At 28.9% G+C, this 12,239-nt stretch overlaps 1 protein-coding gene across 1 annotated transcript; it reads right to left on the bottom strand.

Moving 5' to 3' along the window:
• Window positions 1-4,352: 4,352 nt before the first annotated feature.
• Window positions 4,353-5,900, bottom strand: LOC132271765 (heavy metal-associated isoprenylated plant protein 39-like). The gene is made up of 3 exons (XM_059773234.1): window positions 5,746-5,900; window positions 5,138-5,213; window positions 4,353-4,947 (listed from the first exon to the last, which is right to left on the bottom strand). Exons 1-3 carry the CDS (start codon window positions 5,749-5,751, stop codon window positions 4,595-4,597), a joined length of 435 nt encoding a protein of 144 aa, XP_059629217.1. The 5' UTR covers window positions 5,752-5,900; the 3' UTR covers window positions 4,353-4,594.
• Between the last annotated feature and the right edge of the window lie 6,339 nt (window positions 5,901-12,239).

Here is a 12,239-nt window from a genome sequence, read left to right as displayed (position 1 = left end):
TTGACTGTCTCCATGTCGATTGAGAAATTTTTCAATTCAGTTGGATTTTGGGTAAGTCTTGTAAACTGTAAAATCTGTGTTCAAGAAGTTATTAATTTTACCCTTCAGCAAAATATCTTAGTTTTTTCTCACCAAAATAATTTAAATATAAAAATATTTTTTAAAAAAATCTTGCAATAGCCAGATTTTTGGTCACATCCATAATCATATTGTAACATTAATTTGATGGTGTTTTGCTTCATAACCTGTCAATGTCAAATTACTTAACATTACCGGCTTGCATGTTAAACTAATAAACTCAAATTGTATTTTTCAAACGTGACAATTTGAGGTTCATTTCTTGATTCTACACTCAATGACCATAAGTACAATCGGGGAGGTAGAGAGAGGAATGGTGGGTGGTGCGGTCTCGGGACGTTGGTGGCTGCTCGACAAGGAAGAGGAGAGACACATAATTCTTATTTGCTAGTTAAATTAATTTTTATTTATTTATTTTAATTTTTAATATTTTAAAATTATATTATTTTAAGAAGAAACATGTTTGGTTTGCAAAAAAAAATAATTAAGATCAAATCCACTATTTTGAATTTTTTCAAGTCTTTAATTAGAATAAAAATAAAATGAGCAATTCTAAAAAAGTAATATTATATTTATTACCCAAATTCTAAGCTATCAATCATTCATATATCTATGATTTTCTTTCCTGTCCAGCAACATATATATATAGTTTTTGATTTGGCCAATCTGTGAGATTTCAATCATATTAAGAAATAGAGAATCAACCATGATTAAGAGATAGAGGTGGGAGTGAGTGACTGGCCAAATATCTAGAATTTTGATTTTGGGAAAGTAAGCATCAAACACGCGGGAAAGTAAGCATCAAACATGGCGTGAATGATAGAGGATAACTTTCTGAAAAGAACAGAAAAAAAGATTGAGAAAGAAGAACTAATAGTTGCCCTGTGCTTCGTTGCCACCGTAAAGTGAAGTGTTCGTTGCCGGAGACAGTAAAGCAAGAACTTAGAGAGGACAGGGCGTGAATATGAACTATGAAGAGAGAATAAGAAAGTAAGTTTAAAAGGTTTAGGAGAGATATAAAAAAGGTGTTAGTAATAAACGTATAATTTTGGAATAAGATGGAATATATTTCCCATATTTTTGTGGGGAACAAATGGAAATAATTTTTTTTTTTTTTCCATGAAATTGGGGCTTTTGAGAACATGTTTCTAAAAATTTAAAATAAAAATAAAATTACCAAACATGGTTATATGACTTATTTCTATTTTCTAGTGTTTTGGAAGCAAGAAACATGAAATAGGAACATTACCAAAGGACCCTAAGTGACAATGTTTTCACTTATTAATTAACGTCAACACTTCAAATTCAAAAAATAAAAAATAAAAATTCATAATTTACAATTACCACTTAAAACTTCAACACTAAAAATTGTCGAATTTTCATTACTCAATTTTCACCTTTTATTAATAGAACTGTAATAATCTCTTATTTGCCTAAAAGAGACTTAAGATGACAGGGAGAGAGATTTCTATTTGTTTGGACCCAAAATATCTTTCTCAAAAAAGGTAAATATATATATATATATATATATATATATATATATATATTTCAGTGTTCGACTAGAGTCTAGGTTGAGGTTGAGGTTGAGGTCGAGGTCAAGTCTATCAGGTTGAGTGTGTAAAATAAGTTGTCAGAAGTTAATGTGTAAGTTATTTTTACTAAGCTTTAATAAAATATTTTATTTAAACTTTTGACAATCAAATATCAAAAAATAAAAAAAATATTTTCTAAAAATATTTTACGTTTAAACAAACCGACCACAAAATAAATAATGAATTCAGTTAAATTTGCTATGGTAATATTTCCTCCTTAAGGTCACCTACGCACTAATAAATGGATCCCGTTCAATTAGGGATATTAAAAGAATATTAGAATATAAGTCTAACATTATAATATTTTTTTAACGTGGATTACTAATTTGATAGAACCAATTTATTGTTGCGGAGGAGCAGATTTTAGCCCAACCTTATCCCCTAGTTCTTGATATACCAGGTTGATACTAGACAGAGACGCCAGTTTTGTTGTAAAGGATTGTACTCATTTGTCAACTACGCCACCTAAGATCCAAATAACAATTTAAAATTATACAATAATATATCAAAGTGACCTATATGAGGTCCATTTGCTCATTCTGTGACGTACTTCGAAAGCTCTGCTGCAGGAGAAAGTCTATTGGCCGGCAAAAGTTAAAATAATATAAGTTAGTCCCTTGTTTTTTCTTTTTCTTTTTTTTCATTTTTTTTTTTTTTTTTTTTTTTTGTTGTGATCCATTCCACTATCAGTTCTATATGAACATTTCAGGGTAACTTACACGGAGTTGTTAATGATGGTAATATTTATTTGTATGTGCGAGGGAGGTGATGGACAAGAGTAATATAAATTTTTAATTAATTCAGTATGTTGTTAATGATGGTAATATTTATTTGTATGTGCGAGGGAGGTGATGGACAAGAGTAATATAAATTTTTAATTAATTCAGTATGTAACGTTAATAAAATATGTTATTGACTTGTGTTGATCATAACAAAAAAGAAATCTATATAGATTTATTTTATTTTTATGATAGGTTCGAGTAATTTCACAAAATATTGAAGAGGTACATGTAATTATGACAAATTATAAAAAAAAGTTCGTGTAATTTATCCGACATCTCACAATCCACTATACGACACACAAGACAACATGAACTAGTTAATAAAGATTAAATGTAGTCAAAAGAGAGTGAGCGTTACTCAACCGGAATATACTTACTAACTTGGGTGGTGTTATCTTGAGGTCGACTTCATGAATTGTTACTGACTGGATCTTTTTTTATCATGATCATATATAAAGATTGCAGGTAGTGCGCCTCTAGCCATCTAAAAATGATTGTATACACTCAAAATTTATATATAATAGCAGATCACACAAATCAGTTAAATTTTAATAAAATTAAATAGTCATGTTTGACTATCTCGTATAATTTATTTTATGATATTTTGAATTTATATATATATATAGCGAGTTCACTTTAATATCATTTACATGACAACATAATTTATGTATTAGTTTTCTTGTCGAAGACGTGTTAATTTAAGAAAAATTTCATGATAATGTTATGAGATCTAAACAAAATTACTTATGATGATGTGTTTGATAGAATGAAATTTGCACTTTGAAAATAGAATCAAATTTTATACCATTTTAATTTTGAACAAGTTTTCAAGTGACTGCAATTTCAAGATGTGAAAAGATCAATGTCAGTAGAGTAACATTAGAAGTAGAGTAACATTAATGTATATAATACTAAATTATCATGTAACAAGGACTAAGAGAATTAAATAAAAACAAATAAATATTCGCAGTCATTAAAAAAAAACCTCAATAACCTTCTCTTTCAGTGAATGCAAAGTAAAAACATGAGACAAAAAAGGTCACCATATACAAAGCAAAAAGACATCTCAAGCATAAAACAAATATAATATAAAATATAATCAGTTGGACAACGACCACTAATTTGGTTTTCAAGTCGAATTTGGACTACACCTTTGAAAATTCAATTTAGGTACACAGCATAACAATGACCTCTGACCCTACGTCCTAAACCATGAACCAATATTATTAAATACCCAATTTTTTATTCGAGTAATTAAATAACCAATATTGTTATCATCGTCACCAACTTGGGCTTTAACTAACCAATAAAAAAACACGAGGACAAAAATAAAGAATAATTTAAGTTTAGAATATATTCAGCAATTTCAAATTGTTATTTCTCAGTTAAATTTATATATATATATATATTTCTCTGAGTTTAATTCATATTATACTGCTTTCAAACTTCAAGTTTGACAGACTTATAAGGTCTTGAGATCTTGATGAATTAGATTGACACTAGACCAAATTTAACAAGGTACAATTTTAAATACTGGTCAATAGCTAATTAACTTAAATTTATGTTATGGTATGTTATGGGCCGAAGATTGCATGTGTTAACAATTTTAAATACTACGTGTGTGTGTGTGTGTGTGTTTGGGACTTGGGGGTGCATTACAGGGTGTTCAATAAAACCTAATACCGCTATCGTAAAAATTAAATTAAAAATAAAAAATAAAAATTAATACTGAAAGCTCACAATGCGGACTATAGAACGTAGATTATCTCTAAGACGCTGATTATAAAGTGTTCCAAATGTATGCATGCATTTCAAGATAGAAGTTCTATAGAATGTTCTAAAAGTGAACTATAGAATTTTCTAAGATGATTTGACATCATTATTGTGGAAAGAAACACACTAACTTGAAGGTTCAAGGCAATGACTCAAAGCCACCAACATGCCCCATTTATACATATATTATCAAAAGGTAAATTCATACATTGATTTTGATTATGCCAAAATAATAGAACCCAAAAAAAAAAAAAAATCAAAATACATAAAACCCATTACCATCTACTGTACATAAAAGCTCTCTTCTTGAGGCAATACCCTTTATGAAAACTAATAAGATTTTTTTTTTTTTAACATAAGATGAACCAATTAGCAGATGACACAAGCAGCATTGGGATCCTCCTCGGCACTTCTATAGTAGTAGTTGACGGGCACGGGGGGTCTCTGATAATAGGCTTGTTGGTATGCCTGGTAGGCCTTGAGAAGCTGCTCATCTTTTTTGGCATCTTCTTTCTTCTTATCATCTCCTTTCTTCCCATCATCTTTCTTGGCCTCATCTTTCTTCCCATCATCTTTCTTCTTCTCAGGCTCTTTTGCTGGTCCAACTGTGACTATCTCTGTGTGACAGATCTTCCTCAGCTTCCCAACTATGGTCACTGGATCTATGTCCCCTGTCACTGTCAGCTTCTTGTCCTTCATTTCCATGGCTATTGAATCAACCCCTGCACAATCAAATACCAAAATTTCAGATCCAATTTTGAGTAATTTTTCATGTTTCAAGATCTGGGTTTTTCTTGAATTTTTTTTTTTTTTTTTTTGGGTCTGAAAATGAAAATTTTCATGTTTTGAGATCTGGGTATTTCTTGAATTTTTATTTATTGGGTCTGAAATTGAAATATTGGTGGTAGTTACCTGTGAGACCAGAGACTCTCTTCATGGCCTTTTGCTTGGCTTTGTCATCATATAGCTCCAATTTCAACACCACTTTCTGTCATAGTAACACCAAAGAGAGTTTGAATTAGATTTAATCAAGCTAAGCTCCAATCAATCAATCAGTTGAATTGTGAGAAGAGACTAGTTAAAACAAATTGGCCAATACCCATATCAAGGACTCGTGTATTGATGTATGTATCTATAATTATACGAGTTCACAACCATAATATATATATAAGAGATGAACAGACAAAAACCCCAACAAATTAACATGATTAAAAAGCTCAATTATACTGAAGCTATGTTTCGAAGCACTGAATATACCTTCGAAATTGAAATCAAAGAAAATTTACTCTAAAGTAGAACTAAATTTTTTACAATTCTAACACGTCGATTCGGCACTTTGCTTTAAAAGAAAGCGGAGAATCTCAACAGAATCACACATGTTGATTAATCAACAAAAGGGAGCAAATTCCACATAAAGGTTTGAACCTTTTATGTACTCAAGAAGTAGAGAGAGAGACTGAAAAAAAAGTAAACAAGTAGAGATTAAACTAAAATCGAAGAAATTAAGTGAGATTTCTAACCTTCATGTTCTCTTAATTGCAGTGATGTGAACAAGAAATTTCACAAGAAATTGCAGATCAAAGAAGAAGAATATTAAAGGTAGAGAGAGTAGTTGTAAGGAACTTGAAAAACGTAGAGATCAGTTTTATAGTGAAAGAGTGTGTGAGTCAACAAAGTCAGGGCCAGCCAGTCTTGGTCAATATTTCTCAGTGGACGAAAACAACTTTAGATGGTTGGGTTCACATAAACACGACGTAGTCTTTTCTCTTCAAAGCAGAGTAAACGATGTCGTATTGTCATTTGCCGGTAAAGCCACTTTTTCAACTTCAATAATTCGAAATCCGACGCCACCAACTTTATAGTAACTTCTTGGAAGAAGCTTAGAAGACTCATGTGTACTACTTCATGTATAAATCACGTGCAGTGAGTCAATGATCAAGTCTTGCTGCTGTCTAATTATATATATATATATAGGGTATATAGTGAAGTAAAGAAGTAATTTCCTCAGATCGGGTTTTGAACTATCAGCATTTTCTATGAAGGTCACATTTAGACATCTGTAAAACGGCTGTTATTCACATCCATTTCCCATTTGAATCGGTTGAAAATTTTATATTACTGTGGAGTACCTTTTGGTTTCAAACTATATTCACCTTACAAAGGATAAATTTAGTCCACAAGAGAACAAAATTCTCTAATGTCAATGGTAGGTTAAGTTTCGTTCAATTTGTAATGCACTTTACGGAAGGTTAGAAATATTTGATAAACATTTTAATTTTTTTATAAGGCACATCCCGGATCATGACCTTCTATTCCACCAAAGAAGATTAAGGTTTATGCACAAGACACATTGCAATTGAACAGCATTAAAAAGGTCAGATGTAATGAAAAAGTTATTTTTTTTTATCGTGTAACCTAATAGAGCAACTTTAAGTTTGTGTAAAAACTCTATCTCTTTTTTGTTTTTTTTATTGTACATTTAAATATTTGAAAGTTCTTACATGCTTTCCGATAATTTCAAAAATTACTTATAAACTTCATTTTTAAGATGTAATTACTTTGTTTCTTAAGAGATTATTTCCTTTTCAAAAGAGATGGAAGAAACAATAAAAAGTAGTATTCAAAATCAGATGAATTTCCCCATGAAATGAGCCCACTTGTCCGGTTCATCAAAGCTTTTTTTAGACAATCTTTTGTTTTAAGAATTGAAAATTGGAATAGTCTCTTAATATAACATAAGTAGACTTGACAATGGATAAAATTCAGATCGAATCGATAATAATTTATATTCATTTGTTTAGCTAAGGGATTATTGAATTTGGATCTATAATAGGTTATCGAATTGAATGTCGCAGTTCATATCCTAATTGACTCGGTTTCGGATCAGATCGGATTCGAATTCGGATTAAAATTGTATAAGCTAAAATGTCTGATTATAAGCTAGTAAACTTAAGAGAAGCAAAGAGTTGTTAATATATAGAGTATAACTAATATATATAATATACATATGTAGATTTTTAGACAATCTTTTGTTTTAATAATTGAAGTTTGGAATAGTCTCTCAACACAAAATAGGTTGATTGATTAATGAATTATTTCTTGTGTTTTTTTATTGTATTTTGCAGGTGAGAAGTTGAGTCTTGGTTTACCACACCACCTCTTTTTCAATTGTATCGTCACAACAATCACTCTTTAATTGCTTAATGATTTATGGGAAGTCTATTTTTGATCTTTGTTCTATGGTTTTTCTATCTCCTGGTTTTATTATTGTTAGTTACTTAGTTTGGTTAACAACAATTAATGCATTTTATTGTTCAATTTTTGGTTAGTGTTAGGTAACTTTCGTGCGAGTTCTTTTGTTTCCCTTTAGGCAGGTGAGTTCAAATACTATTGGTTTTTTTAATTGGGTAATTTGAAAAATATATATTTATTCAGAGGGCACGTGGAATTCCCATCACACAATTTCATGTAGGTTATCCCCACATCACACATTTGTTTGTGAGTTATTTGAATCTCGGAATAAATATTTCTCTGTCTCATTTTAGATATTTAGTGTTTGAGAATAAAACTTTTTAAGAGATTAAATTTTAATATTTTTTGTTACATTGTAATAAATAAAATTTTAAATTTATCCTTTGTTTCTCAATTGAATTGGTAAGAGTTCATAATGATATTTATCCTAAAGAGATTAAATTGGTAATATAATAAAATATAATATATTTTTTAAAAAGATATTACAATTATTGTGAGACAACTAAAAATAAAAATATAGTCAACTACGGAAAATATTGAATGAGTAAAATACATTACCCTCTTCTGAGATTTGTGAAAATACTAGTGAGTTCAAGTTTACGAAAATCTTATACATTAAGGTCTAAATGATGAAGAGTTGTGCATATGACTAATTAAAGAGGATTTTTTTAATATATTTATATGTGTGTGTGGGTAGCTGATGTCAACCCAAAAGTCTATAATAATAATTAATTACTTTTTGAACTTTGCAGAAATTTCAACATGTTTCAATTTAATATTTTTTTAAAATTTAATTGATTGTGAATTTGCCAATAACTAAGGTCTAATTGGTATGCGTTTTGTTTTTGATATTTTGTTTTAATTCGAAACAAAATAAGTGTTGTTGTAAAGTGTTTTGAATAATAATTGAAAGCATGTTTGGTAACATTGATTTGTTACAAAGATTTTTGGAAGCAAAAATATAAAAATATATTTAATAAAAAAGTGTTGGAGGTTTAAAAAATATAATGGTTATTTTAAAAATGTTATTTAAGAGTATTTTAAATTTAAAAAATTACTATTCATTGCTACAGTATAAAATGCTACAGTGCAAAAATATATAAAAATATCAAATTGGTGTTTTAATTTTTGACACTATTTATAAAAACATTTCAATATTGTACAAAATAAAATAATATTTCACATTATACAAAATAAAATATTTTTTATCAAATGCATACCAAACCGGCCTAATCAACCATCACAATTGCAAGCAACCATATAGCTCATGGCTATACTTTTTTAGTTTTAAAGCACCCTCAAACGCTCAAACTGGTTCCTACTCCCGATTTATATATCCAATGTTATATGTATCATGAGTAGTGATAGAAACCGAATAAAATTTGACGTCTCTTTAACACGTGATCTATTTAAACAATTTTCAAAAAAAAAAAATTTGTTCAATAAATATAAAGATATATATATTTTGAATATTCAACCTTATCTTTAATCCAAGACCCTTCACTTTCTCTCTCTCTTCCTTTTCTTTCTTAAATTTCTTTATTTTTTCTATCTAAAATTGGGTCTAAAATTCACTTTCCCTCTCGAAAAATTTACTTATCTTTTTCAAATTCTCTTTAGTTTTTCTCTGCGATTAGGGACTTAAATTTTATTCATTTTCTCTTCCTGAAAATTTACTCAACCTCTCTTTTTCTCTCTGAAAATATTATTTAGGATAAAGTTTTAGAGTAAAATTGTAGCCTACTAATTCAAAATTAAGCTCTGTATAATGTTCAAATCCAAGTAATAGATGTTTAACTTAAACTGAGTAAAAATAAATCAAAGTAGGGTTTTGAAATTAGCTCTAGTAAAGTCATGGAGATAGAGAACGTCCATGTTTAAAAATATGTATATGCATCTGTAAACCTAAAGTGATGGTGATGGTGATGGTGATGGCAAGAACAGGAAACCCAATCTTCTCGTTTCACAATATTCAACCAACATTTTTTGCCCTTGAATTTTATCACGTGAAAAAGGATATTTTATACAAGTAGAATATTTAAAAAAATATTAAGTGGCAAAACCACATCAGATTATTTAAAAAAATATTAAGTGGCAAAACCACATCAGATTCATTGCCTATTCGAAATTATTATAAGTGTCCCTATCATGTCCATCTCAAGATTTTCTAAAGATTTATGTTCAATATAATGACTTATATCCAACATTATGACTTTAAATCATATGTGGGGCTTAATACTAAAATCCAAATTAAAGCTACTGTCATGCAAAGTAACTTTTAAATTTCGCGCGTTGAAAGTCCAATACACGTCATCTCCACTCACATGAAAAATAAAATAAAATAAAAATGATATCATTAACCTTTATTTATGCGTATAAATCATGAAAAAAAAAGAAAGAAAATGATAATATTTTTGTTTAGAAAAAATAAATAAAAGAAAAGAAATAATAATAATTATATTACTTTATATCACGTGATAAATTTGCAAAAGATAACTATCAATAACTCTAAATCTCTCTCAATTCTTTCTTCTCTCTCTACTAAAAAGATAAAAGATATTCCAACACGATTCTCATTATTCATTTTTTTTTTTTTCCCAATTCACTCTATCCAAACGAATTAGCAAAATTAATTGTTTGCACCAAAGCCCAAGCAAAAAAAACACTGAAACATACCCTGCAAATCATTTAAATATACTAACTTTATTGTGTCTTTAATCACGTGCATCACTGTGAACATATTTACTTTATAAGTATATAATGGCCTAAATATGTTTCACCGAAAAAGGGGAAAAAATATATATATATATTTCAAAATCGTTATAATGAATTTTGTTTACTTTATTATTACGAATCCAAAATCAAAAACAAAAAAACAAATAATAAAAGCTCGTTGTGAATGTGGGATCCACCCATTGAATATTGTGGCATAAGCTATCACCAACTAGTTTTGGAGGCCAGTTAACGTGGGGAGCACAAAATTGGACTTGTGGAGCAAGTAAAGGGCTTGTACAAAAATACAAAAACGTCTTATGGATGGGGTATGTTTGTTTGCTGAACGAATTTTGCGGATCAACAAGTAATGAAAACTTGTTTTCTTTCTCTTCTCAATCATTACTTCTTTTATTTTCTTTTGGAAACCTTTCTTTGATATATTAATATAATTATAATAAGGTCTGATTTATATCTATTTTTAAAACTTAATAGAATTGGTTGGAGTCTTAAATTTGGTCCTTAATTGGGCTGGTCGGTCAACCTTCATAATCAAGCCCAATTTGGGCCCAATTCGAAGCAAAATATGGTTGCATGGTTGGACTTTTTTTGCGTCAGGTTTGAGTCACGAGTCCATCAATGTATGGGCTAGTCTTATTACTACATTCGTCCCATAAAAGGTGGTGTTTTTTTTGAAGAATTAACTTTTTAAGAGAGTAGGTTTTAATATTTTTTTTTTATTATAGTGATAGAGAAAACTATACCCCATCTACAAAACCTGTTTATTTTTTAGAATGAGTAATTTTTAATATTTTTTTATTATAGTGATAGAGAATAATTTTTAAATATACTCTTTTATGATGGGATTGTGTATTTTTAGAACTTCAAGACAATGAGGTATTAGAATTTGATTTGGGACAGTTATTTTTAGATAGCAAATAATAATAATAATAAATAATAAAATAAAAGCAAAAGAGTGCTTTGAGGATGCCAATACGCGAGTATTATTTTTATAAAAATATTTAAGACATAAGAGAAGAAAAAATAGTATATATGTAACCTAATTTTTAATGGCGAACTTTTAAAATAAAATAAATTATATCAAAATTGTAAATATATTTTTTCATTTCTTTTTTATTATGATGAATTTTTAACCATTTTTTTTTATTCTATAAAAATAAATTATATCTATACATTCACAAACACGTATTTTAACGATACCTTATTTCAGTGTAGGTGCCAAAAATTCCGAAACAGAACTTCAAAGACCATCACGTTCCCCCTTCCTTCGAGTCCTGCTGGATTTTGGGCATTTATTGGGCCCACAAACTCTTTTTAATGATCTGAATAATTGATTGGGACCAAAGTCTTCCCCCATGCGTTCGGCCCACCTTTTTGGGTCGATGTGAATATGTGATTTAAATACCATTCGTTTGGGCCACCTTTTTGGGTCGATGCGAATATGTGATTTAAGGAGAAATACTTTACTGGTTGTATCAGTGATGTGATTTCTATACGATAAATCTAAAAAAAATAAAATATTAGTAGGACAGTAATAAAAAATTAATAAATTTTATTTTATATATATGTTTATAAATTAATTTTTTGGTCAATTTTTTTAAATTATTATAAACTAAATGCAATTATTAATATAAAATAGAAGTTGGTTTCGCAACACATAAATCAAGCATCCCTAGCCATAATTTAATAGCAAATGCCTCGATAGACCAGCTCGGATCTATTAAGGGCCGACCCCCCCACTGAAATTTTTTACTTTTACATTTTATACCTTTAAATATATTTTTTGTATTTATACCTATAAAATTTTGAAATTGACCTCACTGAAATTATGAAAAAAAACCCCTTTATATAAATTTGCCCCCACTCATATGAATTTCTAAATCCGTCTTTGTCCACTAATTTAACTTCTAACACTTTTTGCCTTGAAAAAAAAAAAAAAGTCTATCACTTAATAAAATTTGATTTTTTTTAAACAATTATACCATATTATTATTGTTAAAAAAAAACATTCATTTTAATGTTCAAACTT

Source organism: Cornus florida, unplaced genomic scaffold, assembly GCF_030987335.1.
Source record: "Cornus florida cultivar Cherokee Brave unplaced genomic scaffold, ASM3098733v1 CherokeeBrave_3.0.0_Hap2_Chr08, whole genome shotgun sequence".
In the NCBI taxonomy this organism is placed as follows: domain Eukaryota; kingdom Viridiplantae; phylum Streptophyta; class Magnoliopsida; order Cornales; family Cornaceae; genus Cornus; species Cornus florida.
This window is presented reverse-complemented; position numbering and strand designations above follow the sequence as displayed.